The 17,273-nt window shown below is 40.0% G+C and overlaps 1 protein-coding gene across 3 annotated transcripts in view; it reads right to left on the bottom strand.

Moving 5' to 3' along the window:
* Positions 1-1,074: 1,074 nt before the first annotated feature.
* LOC115135905 (protein EURL homolog) overlaps positions 1,075-17,273 on the bottom strand; it is a 64,753-nt gene continuing 48,554 nt past the window's right edge. For all 3 annotated transcript variants that reach the window (XM_029671092.2, XM_029671091.2, XM_029671093.2), the window contains 2 exons: positions 9,591-9,653; positions 1,075-5,025 (listed from right to left, as the gene is read on the bottom strand). In XM_029671092.2, coding sequence (XP_029526952.1) covers positions 4,850-5,025; positions 9,591-9,653 — 239 coding nt within the window. In that variant the 3' untranslated portion in view covers positions 1,075-4,849. The remainder of the gene's footprint in view (positions 5,026-9,590; positions 9,654-17,273) is intronic.

The following is a 17,273-nucleotide window of genomic DNA, read 5'->3' as shown; positions in this document are numbered from 1 at the left end:
CTTTTTGGAGAAATGTCCTCTGGTCTGATGAAACAAAAATAGAACCGTTTGGCCATAATGACTATCATTATGTTTTGAGGAAAAAGGGGGAGGCTTCAAGCTTAACACCACCATCCCAACCGTGAAGCACGGGGGTGGCAGCATCATGTTGTGTGGGTGCTTTGCTGCAGGAGGGACTGGTGCACTTCACCAAATAGATGGCATCATGAGGTCGGAAGTTAAAGCTTGGTCGCAAATGGGTCTTGATATGACAGAGCATACTTCCAAAGTTGTTACGAAATTGGCTTAAGGACAACAAAGTCAAGGTTTTGGAGTGGCCATCACAAAGCCCTGACCTCAATCCCATATTAAATTTGTGGGCAGAACTGAAAAAGCGTGTGCGAACAGAGAGGCCTACAAACCTGACTCAGTTACACCAGCTCAGTCAGGAAGAATGGGCCAAAATTCACCCAACTTATTGTGGGAAGCTTGTGGAAGGCTACTCAAAACGGGTGACCCAAGTTAAACAATTTAAAGGCAATGCTACCATATACTAAGTGAGTGTATGTAAACTTCTGATCCACTGGGAATGTGATGAAAGAAATTAAAGCTGAAATAAATCATCCTCTACTATTATTCTGACATTTCACATTCTTAAAATAAAGTGGTGATTCTCACTGACCTAAAACAGGGAATTGTTGCTAGGATTAAATGTCAGGAATTGTGAAAAACTGAGTTTAAATGTGTTTGGCTGAGGTGTATGTAAACCGCCGACTTCAACTGTAAGTAAATGTCATATCAGTTATTTATTTGTAATATATTAGCAAAAATTTCTAAAGTCCTATTTGTCCTTTGTCATTATTGGGTAGTGTGTGTAGATTGAGGGGGGAAAATGATTTAATCCATTTTAGAATAGTGCTATAACCTAACAAAATGTGGAAAAATGTCAAGGGGTCTGAATCATTTCCGAAGGCACTGTAAGTGCAAACATACGTCAAATCTCAAAAACCAAGAGTTAGGGGAAAATGAGAATGTGTATGATAAAATTCGTACAACATACCAGCTGTACGAATTAGGGTGACACTAAACTCACGCTCAGAAGAATACACATTTATTAATCCAAACAAAAGCAGGATAAGTTGAAAGCAGAGCTAAAACCTTTCTTGTAAACCCCAAAGGGGTCAAACCTGATCTCTTATAAAGAGAGACTGACATTGGAAGATTCAAATACATCAACCTGAATATATTTGTTTCTTTCTACCCAAAATATACACATTCTTGTTGGGCCAATGATAGAGGGTCCACTTCAGTGATTATAACCTCTACAGCTGTTTCAAACCACCAGAGTATGCCTAAATGTCACATGCAGGTCTAAGTATTGACCAGAGACATACTAAAATCCATTTTCTTAATACATCTGTGTCCCAAATATTCATGAAGGCTAGTTAATTTGTATGTCTCCTTTTCTTCAAAATCACTGATCTGACCAGACTGGATAGGTAAAATTAATCATTATTTGGCCTTTCCATCATATTGCTTTCTTTTCACCATTCAGATCAGTGCCTTTAAAACTAAATGGACACATCGTATTAAGAGAAAACCGGACTCGGCAGTTTAGATATCATTTGAACTCCACACAGCATAGACCTGCCACCAGAAAATTATTAGCTAAAATAAAACAAGTAAAAACCAAAGCACACTTGAAACACACAACCACAAAATAATTTAAAAAATATATACGAATAATTGCTTGAATAAACTCACACAACCTAACATCAACTTGACAGACAGTGAAACCAGGAGAGATTACATTTACGTCATTTAGCAGTTGCTCTTTATCCAGAGCGATTTACAAAAGCAACCTGTTCCCCGCACATGGACTCTGTACCTGTACCCCCTGTATAGAAGTTACGCTATTGTTATTTTACTGCTGCTCTTTAACTGCTTGTTACTTTTATTTCTTATTTGTATTTTTTGAACTGCGTTGTTGGTTAGGGGCTTGTAAGTAAGCATTTCACTGTAAAGGTCTACACCTGTTGTATTCGGTGCATGTGACTAATAAAATTAGATTTGAAGTGCCTTGCTCAAGGGCACATTGACAGATTTTTCACTTAGTCGGCCCGGGGATTTGAACCAAAAGCTCTTAACCGCTAGGCTACCTGCTGAATTGTGGTGAGCAGTTCATAACGCAGGACATTACAGCTAAACCAATTTTATAGAGTCACAAGTTTATCATTGAGCCACATTTCAAGTGAATTTGGTATCAGTGTATTCTATTGCGTTTCATATCAATTCTAGTTGGTCTAGCGAGGCCTATACTTGTAGTTTACAAGTGAAATAATAAATACTGATATTTGCTGCCTTGAAGCAAATAAAGGCTTTGGTTTGGCAAATGGACAATATAATGCTTACTTAGTTAGGCCTTTTCTATCAGCACACATTTCATGTCCCTCCCTTGTTCAAATACATGAGCTCATCAGCCTTACCACAGGCTACCATAAAATACCTTACCAGTTGAAATCAAGAGGACTCAAAGTTAAGAATAGCAGAAAACAGCAATTGCAGCATGCCACTAACAAAACTCAAAACAAATAAAAATACAAACAAGACATCAAATTCAAATCAAAAACTGGAGAAATAATAAAAGCAACAAAACTGTAACCTCTGGACTTAAAATCCCACCTCTTAGATGTAACAGACTTTATTCAAACCGCAAGAGTGTTTCACTGCACTGAATACAAAATAACCTCTCATTTAGTAACAGTTACCACAGCAACAACAGAATCAGTCAACCAAATATTTTCTGGAGGAGCGAGGAAATGGGTGTGATTAAAATAACCAAAAGAAAACTAAATGTAAAAGAGTGTGAGGAAATTCAATAAATGAAAACTGATTGTAAAAAGAAAACTGCAGCTAGATACAGGTAACTGCCAAAATAAAAGAAATGCCAACAAAATGCCTTAATAGGGCATTGGGCCACAACGAGCTGCCAGAACAGCTTCAATGCCCCTGGGCATAGATTCCACAAGTGTCTGAAACTCTATTGGAGGGATGCAACACCATTCTTCCACAATAAATGCCATCATTTGGTGTTTTATTGATGGTGGTGAAAAAGGCCGTCTCAGGCGCCGCTCCAGAATCTCCCATAAATGTTAAATTGGGATGAGATTAGAGGGGTATACTACAAAGCAGGATCAATGAGATAGCCAGCTAACTTTTATAAACAACCAGAAATAACCATTGGTTTTCTGGTTCATTAAGACAGCTAAACTTAGATATGAGTTTTTGGTTGTTGAGTCAATTAGACCATGCGCATATCAAGCTTATCTTTCTAAAAAATAAAGTTATTTCAGAACATTTAGGCAAGTTAGCTGGCTAACTCCTTGATCATGCTTTGTAGTATACCCTTCTGGTAACTGACAGACACACCCACCCACACTAAACCCCCTACGCATCTTTGACACCCCTTTTCTAGCCATGTTAGCCAAAGTACTGGTCAACTGGGATTGTTTATACATGGATGGGATGTTAATTGCTTAATTAACTCAGGAACCACGCATGTGGAAGCACCTGCTTTCAGGGCTCGAAATTCAAATGTTTCATTGGTAACTTAAAGTTGGGAGCACCAAATTAAATTTAGGAGCACCAGAAAAATTGATTGAGATTGGGCCTATACATTTTCACAGGCAGATAAATTCTGATATTTTTTCCACCTATTGTTCTTTTGATCAACCACATAGGATCTTTTCAAATCAGATATTTTTCAGAGCTGATCTGATTGGAAAGACCAAAGACCAATTAGTGAATTTAAAAAAAAAATCAGAATTGGGCTGCCTGTGTAAATGCAGCCTACGAATTCTAGCTACTTCTGAAGCACGTTGTGGCCTAGAAACCAATATGGAACACTGTAAGCGCATTTGTTTATTATAAAAGCTAAAATGATGATACGAATACCTGTCATTGAAATAAAGTAATTTGTGGAACATTTGGTGTAAAAGCAGCATTTTCCTATTGAGATGCATTACATAGAAAATTGTACACGGTCTCCTTAAAAACATCAGGTTTGTGATGTTGACATGCAAGAGATCATTCATTCACTGCTATGACCACTGATCTCCTGAAGAAGCTACCCCTTTTCCTTTCTTTCTGTTACCAGGTTGTTAGCTAGCTAGCGAACAAGGTAACATGACTGAACAAAGTGTAAACAAAAGGTTGTTGACGCGTGAGTAGTTTTAGAACGGCCCACGACATGGTTTATGAATCTAAAATGCGGTCCCGGCGATCCGCTCAGCTATAGGAAGATACAAATGTTTTGCCGGTAAAATTGGTCAGATCTTTTGACCTGGTTGAGCTAGAAGCAAGCTGTTTTCACTGTAGTAATAGTGCAACCATGATGCTAACCAATCTAAATGTGGAGCCCTGCCTGCTTTCAATATACTTTATTTAATTTACTCAAGTGTTTCCTTTATTTTGGCAATTACTAGTATTCGCTCATGTCATTCTGTATTAAATCTGAATAGATATTCTTTCAAAAATACTTTGTCTGCATAGGCAACAGGTCCACCGACAGCGGGGCTCAACAACTCAGTTCCCATGTGGAAGTCAGTGGATCCCAAGATCCTTTCATTTTATTGCCTTTCTCTGAGCCCCTTCTTCAAAGTACTGCAGTCAGAAAGCTATGGAGCACCAGAGGAGGCCATGTCCATTCCTCACTCTTCTGAGAGAAACCACACCACGCAACAAGTCTTTTACAATATAAAGGGCACAGGCCACAGTGGCCATCCTGTCTGTCTGTCTTTTAGCCCTGGGAGTGAAACAGTCATCTCCCTGAGAGAGGCAGCCAAGCCAGGTAGGTACCCCCAGACTCCCCTCACTCCACAGAGGCGTTGCTGCTGGCCTTGACCACGGACCCGGCTCGGCTGATCTGCAGCCAGGGCAGCTTGGCACAGTTCTTGAAGAGCTGCTCGATGGCGATGTGGCGAACATGCAGTTCCGACGCCAGTGAGTCTTTTTCCTGCACAGCCACTGTCAGCTCCTCAAACACCTCTGTAGGGGAGAGGAAACAGAGCAGAGATTAGTACAGTGCAGGGTCTCTCTCTTAGGGATGTTACAGTGACCGTATTACCTCCACACCGACGGTCACGAGTCATGTTAACAGTCAAATTCCACATGACCGTTTACTCAGGGTAACTAGGCTTCTCCAAGCTCTGATGCTGCTGATGGTCATTAGTAGCCTACCAAACTTACTAACTGCCTGGTACATAGCACTCCATTGTCCCTCTAATCACTCTGACATCAATGCAAATGTAATCAGAAAATCAAATCAAACACTTCATAAAAGCCCATGAGCTTACGTTGCGCAACATTTCTATAGGCTATGCAATTGCGTGAGAAAAAAAAAGTTGATGGCCTGTATTAAAAAGGAAGAGGATCCATCAGCTTTCTGTAGGCTATGCCTCCTATATTTATTTCTCAATATTCCTAATATTAAGCACATTGCTTCGCTTGTAACATTTTAATTTAACAAGGCAAGTCAGTTAAGAACAAATTGTTATTTACAATGACGACCTACCGGGGAACAGTGGGTTAACTGCCTCGATCAGGGGCAGAACGACAGATTTTTACCTAGTCAGTAACCTTTTGGTTACTGGCCCAACACTAACCACTAGCCTACCTGCGGCTTTACAACAGGAGTATAGCCTACCTAGATGGCATGAAAATTAACCACAGGAAAAGCGTACTCCATTCACTATTTAAGTCCATATATGACATATTTGTTCCCCCTGACCCTGTTTTCCGAGACAGGTACATGATAATGGTAAATTTTTAATCAAAACTAATTTCAGATATATGTAAAGACTAGATTAAATTAAGAATAATCTGATGGGTGTCACTATTAGCCTATCACTTGTTAATGATGTATATTCACTTATGAATGATGCCCAGCGTGTGCAGTAAGGCAAGAAACAGTGCATGCCTTTTTTTTTCTAATCATAGTTGCACACCTCATATAGCCTATCCCATAGGCCTATATGTTTTGACAAGCTTTGTATCACAACTAACGTGGTCAAATAACTTCTTAAAATGAAGCACATTAATCCGCTTTACAACAGGTGGGTGTAGAGCCTACCTGGTATACATAGGCGGCGCATGAGTGAGCTTCAAGTTTGGGGAAGATAATTAACCATAAAAATGCACCTTTGTAATAAAGCATTACACGCATAATTGCATTTGTGGTCACATTTAAGAATGGTGGTATCCCGCAGTGTGCTCATTGCTCCGCTTATAATGTGAATAAATAGCCTAATAGTTTATCAACAGTTTAAGCTAAACGTTCTGATCGGTTGCATCAGCCTCATTGCTTTAAAAACATTTTTTTAATAAGAGTGGTTGAATTAATTTGGGATCTATCGCATCCCACAACTGTCCCAGACTATATTTGTAATATTTATTTATCTATCACATAGAAGAGAATAGGTCAAGGTTTGTACTATGGGGGATAGTAAATTGACATAGGCTAGAGCTTTTGCTGTTTGGTAGGCCTACTCATCTTGTTGGCTGACAAAAAATAAATGTTTACAGTTCTTCTAACGTCTTCATTATGTGCCTCGGAATTCGATAGGCACATGCGCAGTTGCGTCCCCAATGTGTCGGTCTTCACTTGCAGCCTACTTTGGAGCTGACATGCCTGTGAGAAGGTCGCGATCACGTGACGGGCATTGGCTAATGAGAATTTCGATATGAGAGAGCCATGTGAGTGAGGTACTTCGGAGCACCGCAATTATCAGCCGGGAATTATAATTATTATATTCAGCCCAGGGGCACAGCGGCCAGTGGCCACAAAAGGCATGGAGGTTGCCGCCGGGAAATTCGAGGATTTATCAAGTTCCTGTCAAATTGTGAATAAGAGACTAATGGAGTGTAGTCTGTGCAAGAAACAAAGCAGAGCTCATGCCTTTCATGCAACTTTTTTCCAAATCATCATTAGTCACATCATGCAGCTTTACAATGTATTAAAAATCAAAACATATAGCCCAACATTTGTATCACAACTAAAGTTACATAAATAAATAGTAGTACCTGTTTCTTTGTTAACCACTCAACACAGAATAGCCACATGTGCACATTCCCTCAAATCGTTTGGAGAAAATGTATACTTTCTATTTTATTCAGCTATGTTCAATTGTATTCTTCATACTACAGAATAAAATAAAAGAATGCTACAGAATTCTAAGCAAATCTTGTCTGCTAAATTAATTAGTGTAGCCCACAGCCATATGGCATATCCAGATCAACTCAGAGGACGCAATCTGCTCTTCTGAAATAGACATTTTTTTTCACATCATGTTTTTTTAGACCGGTCTAAAATAAATCGTTGATTTATTGTGATGGTGTTGTAGGTTATATTAAATTGATTTATACTTTTAAATGTAGATGTTCCAAAGGTCTGCATCAGTGGCTTGTAGGCTATGCGTGGAAGCCAGGAGATGCTAAACATGTTTATGTTAATTTACAGTCAATTACAGTGAGACCGGCAGTTACAGTAGAAATCTACATACACCGTAGCCAAATACATCTTAACTCAGTTTTTTTTTTTTTTTTTTTTACATTTGATCCTCGCAAAAATTCCCTGTCTTAGGTCAGTCAGGATCACCACATGTGAAATGAGAATGTGAAATGTCAGAATAATAGTAGAGAGAATTATTTATTTCAGCTTTTATTTCATTCATCACATTCCCAGTGGGTCAGAAGTTTACATTCTACCAAATACTAATAGAGTGTATTGCCTTTTAATTGTGTAACTTGGGTCAAACATTTCGGGTTGCCTTCCACAAGCTTCCCACAATAAGTTGGGTGAATTTTGGCCCATTCCTCCTGACAGAGCTGGTGTAACTGAGTCAGGTTTGTAGGCTTCCTTGCTCGCACACGCTTTTTCAGTTCTGCCCACAAATGTTCTATAGGATTGAGGTCAGGGCTTTGTGATGGCCACTCCAATACCTTGACTTTGTTGTCCTTAAGCCATTTTGTCACAACTTTGGAAGTATGCTTGGGGTCATTGTCCATTTGGAAGACCCATTTGCGACCAAGCTTGAACTTCCTGACTGATGTCTTGAAATGTTGCTTCAATATATCCACATCATTTTCCTACCTCATGATGCCATCTATTTTGTGAAGTGCACCAGTACCTCCTGCAGCAAAGCACCCACACAACATGCTTCACAGTTGGGATGGTATTATTTGGCTTGCAAGCCTCCCCCTTTTTCCTCCAAACATCATTATGGCCAAACAGTTCTATTTTTGTTTCATCAGACCAGAGGACATTTCTCCAAAAAGTATGATCTTTGTCCCCATGCGCAGTTGCAAACCGTAATCTGGCTTTCTTATGGCGGTTTTGGAGCAGTGGCTTCTTCCTGGCTGAGTGGCCTTTCAGGTTATGTCGATATAGGAGTCGTTTTACTGTGGATATAGATACTTTTGTACTGGTTTCCTCCAGCATCTTCACAAGGTCCTTTGCTGTTGTTCTGGCATTGATTTGCTCTTTTCACACCAAAGTACATTCATCACCAATTTGTAAGTCGCTCTGGATAAGAGCGTCTGCTAAATGACTTAAATGTAAATGTAAATCTCTAGGAGACAGAACACGTCAACTTCCTGAGCGGTATGACGGCTGCGTGGTCCCATGGTGTTTATACTTGCGTACTATTGTTTGTACAGATGAACATGGTACCTTCAGGCATTTGGAAATTGCTCCCAAGGATGAACCAGACTTGTGGAGGTCTACAATTTTTTGGGAAGTCTTGGCTGATTTCTTTTGATTTTCCCATGATGTCAAGCAGAGGCACTGAGTTTGAAAGTAGGCCTTGAAATACATCCACAGGTACACACCTCCAATTGACTCAAATTATGTCAATTAGCCAGAAACTTCTAAAGCCATGACATTTTCTAGAATTTTCCAAGCTGTTTAAAGGCACAGTCAACTTAGTGCATGTAAACCTCTGACCCACTGGAATTGTGATAGTGAATTATAAGTGAAATAATCTGTATACAATTGTTGAAAATATTACCTGCGTCGTGCACAAAGTAGATGTCCTAACTGACTTGCCAAAACTATAGTTTGTTAACAAGAAATTTGTGGAGTGGTTGAAAAATAAGTTATTGACTCCAACCAAAAGTGTATGTAAACTTCAGACTTCAACTGTATTTGCTTGACAACCACCAGCCACAACCCTACTCTCGCACAAAAACACACACACAGAGCAACGAGATCAATGCAGGCCAGGGACCACACACCCAGAAATCAAATCAAACAGATTAAGCAGAGGGTGCAGACAGAGATGACAACGCAGTACTACCAATACATATCACCACCTCACAATCTCAAAAACACAACGTCACATCAAAGACACACCAGCATAGAAGAGATGCAAGAAAACACTAATGAGGCACATTCAGTTCCATCTATTTATGGACATTTACAAGCATTTAAAACAAGAGACTTAAAACCAATGCATGTGCTAAAGCACTCCTCTATAGATGATTAATGCAAAGGAATAATTTAGACATCTGTTCACAGTTCACTTCAAATCGATGGCTATGAAAGTGTCTCTTACTTTGAATCTGTAGCAGCAGCTGCCCATTCAGCTGGTGGAGCTCGTCCACACTCATTTTAATCACTGGAAGATAAAACACACAGATTGGGTCACAAAACAACACAGCATGGCATGTTTGATCAAATAAATGAACCAACTAAAGCAACTTAAGGCACTGGGGGGGATCCGAGTTAAGCATGCATAAATGGAACGCAATTCCCCTTTTATGCACTTTTCACTCTACACGTATTCTGAACTATTAGTTTGGGGTGGATATCAAATAAATTAAGAAGTCACAGAGGTGTTTACAGATGAACTGTATTCTGACCTTGACTTAATTCCCTCATAATTCCACCACCTTCACGTGCAATAAAACTATGAACAAGGTGGGGCAACCTGTCGGTTCCACATCTACTTACATTTTTTTACTGATAGAAATAACACCATTCTCCATGCACTAATTTACCTTTTTTTTTTATTTTTTTACCTTTATTTAACAAGGCAAGTCAGTTAAGAACAAATTCTTATTTTCAATGACTGCCTAGGAACAGTGGGTTAACTGCCTGTTCAGGGGCAGAACAACAGATTTGTACCTTGTCAGCTCGGGGATTTGAACTGAGTTATTGATAAGAGCTAGCTGAATGTGTGAGCCGTTTGGATAAGCGGGTTGAAAATATAAATTACAATTGTTGATCTATTTTACCTTTTGATTGCTAGAGACAAATGTGAAACCAATAATGTGGCAGCAAACTGAAGCATATCAACATATCAGCTTTTTAACAGCAAAGTTTATGAAATGCTGGTATTATAACCTGAAGGGAAGGAATTTGGAGACCCAAGCTATAGAGCCTCACAGTGGAGGTGTCATAATACCCATAAAACCTAGCGGGCAAACAGGGAAATGGTTCCAATCGTTTTCCTACCATACATTTCTTCCATACACTTAAAATAAGGGCTGTGTTTCGTGAAGGCTTAACCTGGCGTGACGTTTTGATAACCATGTAAATCTCTCTCGGACAAGGTGACTTATCAATATATTTGGCTCTATTTACCCAGATTCAAAAATGCTAATTCCTGCAAGCTTCATCTCTAGCTGGCACCTTTGCTAACAGATATGATGTCACAGTCTGGCTTTTTATGGCGGTTTTGGAGCAGTGGCTTCTTCCTTGCTGAGCGGTCTTTCAGGTTATGTCGATATAGGACTCATTTTATAGGACTCATAAGGACAAGGTCCTTTGCTGTTGTTCTGGGATTGATTTGCACTTTTCGCACCGAAGTACATTCATCTCTAGGAGACAGAATGAGTCTCCTTCCTGAGCGGTATGATGGCTACGTGGTCCCATGGTGTTTATACTTGCGTACTATTGTTTGTACAGATGAACGTGGTACCTTCAGGAGTCTGGAAATTGCTCCCAAGGATGAACCAGACTTGTGGAGGTCTACCATTTTTTTTCTGAGGTCTTGGCTGATTTTCCATGATGTCAAGCAAAGAGGCACTGAGTTTGAAGGTAGACCTTGAAATACATCCACAGGTACACCTCCAATAGGCTAATTGACATCATTTGTGTCAATCAGAAGCTTCAAAAGCCATGACATAATTTTCTGGAATTTTCCATGCTTTTTAAAGGCACAGTCAACTTAGTGTTTGTAAAATTCGGACCCAATGGAATTGTGATACAGTGAATTAAAAGTGAAATAATCTGTCTGTAAGCAATTGTTGGAAATATTACTTGTGTCATGCACAAAGTAGATGTCCTAAACGACTTGACAAAACTATAGTTTGTTTACAAGGAATTTGTGGAGTGGTTGAAAAACGAGTTTTAATGACTCCAACCTAAGTGTATGTAAACTTCCGACTTCAACTGTATGCCCAGACTTTTCACTGTATTTAACAAAAATTGATAGTGTGTTAAATTGGGAGTCACCGTCAGTTATTGCCGTATACATTTATAAACTGTCACTTTAGTGTTAGTTTCCTTACATTTTGCATCATTCCATTGTTAGTTTACCTTTCTCTCCTCTCTCACGTTCGTGTGGTTGTTCCTGAGGATCGCTAGCAATAGTGGATCATATTAGGCTAACATATTACAAGTTGTGCAATAATTTGGGACATGTAGCCGATTTTAATCATTATGGAACGCAGACCATATGTAGCAGCAAACCTGGAGCATGTTTAACAATGGCTGGACTGTTGTCATCGCAGTTCCATGATTAGTGCCAATTATTCAGGTAGATTTTTAGGACTACTGATCAAACCCTATTGTACACTTCTCACCTAATATTTCATGGATTGAACTATTTAATACAGCAACTTTCAGGATGAATCAAACTACTACTTTTGATTCACCAATATATTGTGTGCAAAGGCTCTCCAAACTGTGAAAAACAACATTCTATCCCTAAATAATATACATGAGTATTATTTATTTTTTATCTACCAATTGGTGCGGAAAAGGACACGAATGTGTGTATTACATGGCTTTCTTTCATTGATCCGTAATATTCGGAGGAATTGAGAAAAGTCTGTCGAGACAATTAGAATTAAAAGGTAAACCAAATTTAAAAAGGGGATGGCTTTAGCGAAATGTACCAAAAACCCTATAGAATGAAAACACCACTAAATAATCTTTGTACAGCAAAAGTATGAGGGTTTTCAGCTGTTAAATTACATTTATTCAGCGTGCAGAAGGGAACCACGCCTGCAAAGCCCATTACGCACCTGCATAAGGTAAGTCTGAATACCAACTACTGAGAAGTGCATAGAAAAGGCGTACATTTCTTAAGTCTGAATCGGGCCTTTGTTGCATAGCAACAACAAACTATGCAGAAAGCGAGAGAAAAGCTAAGGGTCTGAAAGTTACTGTCATAATTTACAAAGGAATGGAATTCTATAAACGACCTGAAAGCGCCAGCGTCTTTGAGAGAGATTCATCATCTCTCCAAGAGGGCGTGTAGCAGACACAAACAAACTTGGTGCTGTGACAGGGCATGGAGAACCCAAGAACACTTTATAAGGTAGGACTAAGAATAACTTTTCTCTGGACAAAGATATGTGGTGGTGTGGGGAAAGGAGTGAGAGTGGTGGCTGAGGAGGAATGTGTGAGGATGCACTAAAACCTGGGCCCTTGCCTGCGCCACTAAATTGTTTGTCCGCCATTAATGAGTAGGGGAAATGGAAGAGATAGCAGACTCCATATAACAAAGATCACAGAGAACAGATAAAAGGAGAGAAAGGGGTGCGTTGCATCCCATCTGTTTTCCTCCCTCCCTTTTCAACATCCCTCCTCCCACTCAATGCCACTCTTCAGAGGCTCTAGTCTTGCGTGGTCATATCTTCAAAATCACGTCGTTGTCATGCCTCCCTCGGAGGTCTGAGGAATTTTTTTATTGCAAAAACATGTGTAATGGACCGCAGCAAGATTTTGATTGGATGCTATCTTTAAAGAACCCTCCCCCACACGCCCGTAGAAGGGGTGCTGTGTGTTATGTGCGTCACTGTTCTCCGTCCGGATAGTTGTCTATTCTAGTTTAAAGTCATCAAGTGTGGCCGACAGTCTGCGATTTATATTTATTGAAATTGAAAGTGGATTACACTGGTAAAGTCAAACGTCACAAAACGTTCTAAGCCACTCTGGTGACAAACACTTCTCCATTCGTCTTTGTTCTGTCCACATGGCTGCGCGTTGCTGACACTGAAAATATCTTGAAGATTGCCCATTACTTAGTAAGGACCCAAAAAAACAAGGCAGTGGGAGTACCTATTCAAGTAAGTAAATACATTTAGAAAGCGTTAAACTATTCATTATTAGCTAGATAGCCTACAAAGGGACCCTATTGTAGTCAGCTAAATGTCATCAGCTAGCTAACTAACGTGATATAATCATTTTAAATTAAAAAACAGTCTCCAAATGCATTTCTAGATAACAGTTCTAGAAGTAGTTGTCACAACACCAAAATTTTGACTTCGATACCGCTACCAGGTTTAGTATCACAATACTCCATACCAAAACGATACCACGCCAAATAAAGGCACAAAATGCAAATTGGTCCAGACAGATAAACTTAGCTACTGCTCTGTTCAACTGTCTTGCATCTTTTGAGTTCAATATCATTACATTAAAAAGACAGTCATGTGTGCATCAATTAATCAATTATACTTTGTTTTTACCAAATCTAACTACATAATGGTAATCATTTATTTGAATGGTAAATCTCTATTGATAAACTGGGTAAATCAAGATGTAACCTAGGCCTGTCCACAATACAGATGAATGCATATTCAATAGGTGTGTGCATGCATTGAGTTGAGCTTGTTTTGGCAGATTTCATGGGGCTACAGATGAAACAACCTTTTTCCCTTCCAGTTGAGACTTAATTTCATTGTACTGATCAACAACATTTGCATAAAAGTAAAAGATCAACTTTGGGAGAGACTGAATAAGTGTATGAAAAGTTTGTGGGCAATCAACTTTGAAATCAGCATATTTTGCATTATGGTTAGCAAGGAAAGTTAGCCTACAAAGCTGGAAGCTACCAGTATCTTCTTCCATTGTAAAGTATTTTAGCCAATATAGACATTGTTTTGCGAACAGTAATTAACAGTTCCAACATTTCTACATGCCGTGTCACATAATTCAAGACTTAGCTCCCCTCACACTGCACAGAAGTTAACATGATGCAGCTCAGATTCCCAGTGCAGGCTAGCAATGTGTAAGTGGGGCATGCACGGTGCAAGCTATAATAAGGGGTTGACTGCTCTGATAGACAGGCTTGAGCTGTGAGACATATTTGACAGAAGTACCTGAAGCAACAAAAATTCTCGTACCGAACCGCTTTTCATGTTCTAGTATCAAAAAAGTACAGAAGTTTCGGTATACCGTGCAACACTACATGAGAAGGTGAAATTGCAGCTCCAGCTACAGTAAAGGGAGAGTGTAGGCTACTGGAAAGGGCAGGTCACTTTGTGGGAGGATATTATGAAAAGATTCTCCAGCTCCAGTCCCTAGAGAGGAAAACTTAGATAATAGCAACATCATATTCAGTGCTGTCTAATTTAAATAATGAAGACTGTTTCTTGTGATGTTTTCTGTCCTCAGACATGGAAAGCTGTAAAAGCCTGTTTGCATATGAAGAGAGGTCCCAATTAATTTCACAAGAAACTAAGGGTATATCCTATATGCCATGGGTTATACAGTGGGGAGAACAAGTATTTGATACACTGCCGATTTTGCACGTTTTCCTACTTACAAAGCATGTAGAGGTCTGTCATTTTTATCATAGGTACACTTCAACTGTGAGAGACGGAATCTAAAACAAAAATCCAGAAAATCACATTCTATGATTTTTAAGTAATTAATTTGCATTTTATTGCATGACACAAGTATTTGATACATCAGAAAAGCAGAACTTAATATTTGGTACAGAAACCTGTTTGCAATTACAGAGATCATAGGTTTCCTGTAGTTCTTGACCAGGTTTGCACACACTGCAGCAGGGATTTTGGCCCACTCCTCCATACAGACCTTCTCCAGATCCTTCAGGTTTCGGAACTGTCGCTGGGCAACACGGACTTTCAGCTCCCTCCAAAGATTTTCTATTGGGGTCAGGTCTGAAGACTGGCTAGGCCACTCCAGGACCTTGAGATGCTTCTTACGGAGCCACTCCTTAGTTGCCCTGGCTGTGTGTTTCGAGTTGTTGTCATGCTGGAAGACCCAGCCACGACCCATCTTCAATGCTCTTACTGAGGGAAGGAGGTTGTTGGCCAAGATCTTGCGATGCATGGCCCCATCCATCCTCCCCTCAATACGGTGCAGTCGTCCTGTCCCCTTTGCAGAAAAGCATCCCCAAAGAATGATGTTTCCACCTCCATGCTTCACGGTTGGTATGGTGTTCTTGGGTTTGTACTCATCCTTCTTCTTCCTCCAAACACGGCTAGTGGAGTTTAGACCAAAAAGCTATATTTTTGTCTCATCAGACCACATGACCTTCTCCCATTCCTCCTTTGGATCATCCAGATGGTCATTGGCAAACTTCAGACGGGCCTGGACATGCGCTGGCTTGAGCAGGGGGACCTTGCGTGCGCTGCATGATTTTAATCCATGATGACGCAGTGTTTTACTAATGGTTTTCTTTGAGACTGTGGTCCCAGCTCTCCTCAAGTCATTGACCAGGTCCTGCCATTTTTTTTATTTTTTATTTCACCTTTATTTAACCAGGTAGGCTAGTTGAGAACAAGTTCTCATTTGCAACTGCGACCTGGCCAAGATAAAGCATAGCAGTGTGAACAGACAACACAGAGTTACACATGGAATAAACAATTAACAAGTCAATAATACAGTAGGAAAAAAAATGGGCAGTCTATATACAATGTGTGCAAAAGGCATGAGGTAGGCGAATAATACAATTTTGCAGATTAACACTGGGGTGATAAATGATCAGATGGTCATGTACAGGTAGAGATATTGGTGTGCAAAAGAGCAGAAAAGTAAATAAATAAATTTAAAAAACAGTATAAAAACAGTATGGGAATGAGGTAGGTGAAAATGGGTGGGCTATTTACCAATAGACTATGTACAGCTGCAGCGATCGGTTAGCTGCTCGGATAGCTGATGTTTGAAGTTGGTGAGGGAGATAAAAGTTTCCAACTTCAGCGATTTTTGCAGTTCGTTCCAGTCACAGGCAGCAGAGTACTGGAACGAAAGGCGGCCAAATGAGGTGTTGGCTTTAGGGATGATCAGTGAGATACACCTGCTGGAGCGTGTGCTACGGATGGGTGTTGCCATCGTGACCAGTGACCATGTAGTTCTGGGCTGATCCCTCACCTTCCTCATGATCATTGATGCCCCACGAGGTCAGATCTTGCATGGAGCCCCAGACCGAGGGTGATTGACTGTCATCTTGAACTTATTCCATTTTCTAATAATTGCGCCAACAGTTGTTGCCTTTTCACCAAGCTGCTTGCCTATTGTCCTGTAGCCCATCCCAGCCTTGTGCAGGTCTACAATTATATCCCCGATGTCCTTACACAGCTCTCTGGTCTTGGCCATTGTGGAGAGGTTGGAGTCTGTTTGATTGAGTGTGTGGACAGGTGTCTTTTATACAGGTAACGAGTTCAAACAGGTGCAGTTAATACAGGTAATGAGTGGAGAACAGGAGGGATTCTTAAAGAATAACTAACAGGTCTGTGAGAGCCGGAATTCTTACTGGTTGGTAGGTGATCAAATACTTACGTCATGCAATAAAATGCAAATTAATTACTTAAAAATCATACAATGTGATTTTCTGGATTTTTGTTTTAGATTCCGTCTCTCACAGTTGAAGTGTACCTATGATGAAAATTACAGACCTCTACATGCTTTGTAAGTAGGAAAACCTGCAAAATCGGCAGTGTATCAAATACTTGTTCTCCCCACTGTATGTGTAGGCCTATGTTAGCAAATGTTGTATACAAAAATATAGTGAAACATCACACACAATGTATAAACCTATTTCAATTGGAGCAGGACAACCCTGCTGGAGGTCTGCTGGGTGTAGCAGGGTTCTGTTTCAGCCCAGCATTAACACACCAGGATTCAACTTATAAAATCTAAAGAGTTCATAATCAAGTGTGCCATTGCTGGGCTGAAATAGAAGTCTGCTCACCCAGTAGATCAGGGATCAGTGGAGCAAGGTTGGCCACCGCTGGTATGGAGTTTTTTGGTTCAC

Source organism: Oncorhynchus nerka, linkage group LG10 (assembly GCF_034236695.1).
Source record: "Oncorhynchus nerka isolate Pitt River linkage group LG10, Oner_Uvic_2.0, whole genome shotgun sequence".
Taxonomy (NCBI): domain Eukaryota; kingdom Metazoa; phylum Chordata; class Actinopteri; order Salmoniformes; family Salmonidae; genus Oncorhynchus; species Oncorhynchus nerka.
Note: the sequence above shows the minus strand (reverse complement) of the source record. Positions and strands in the feature narration are given on the sequence as shown.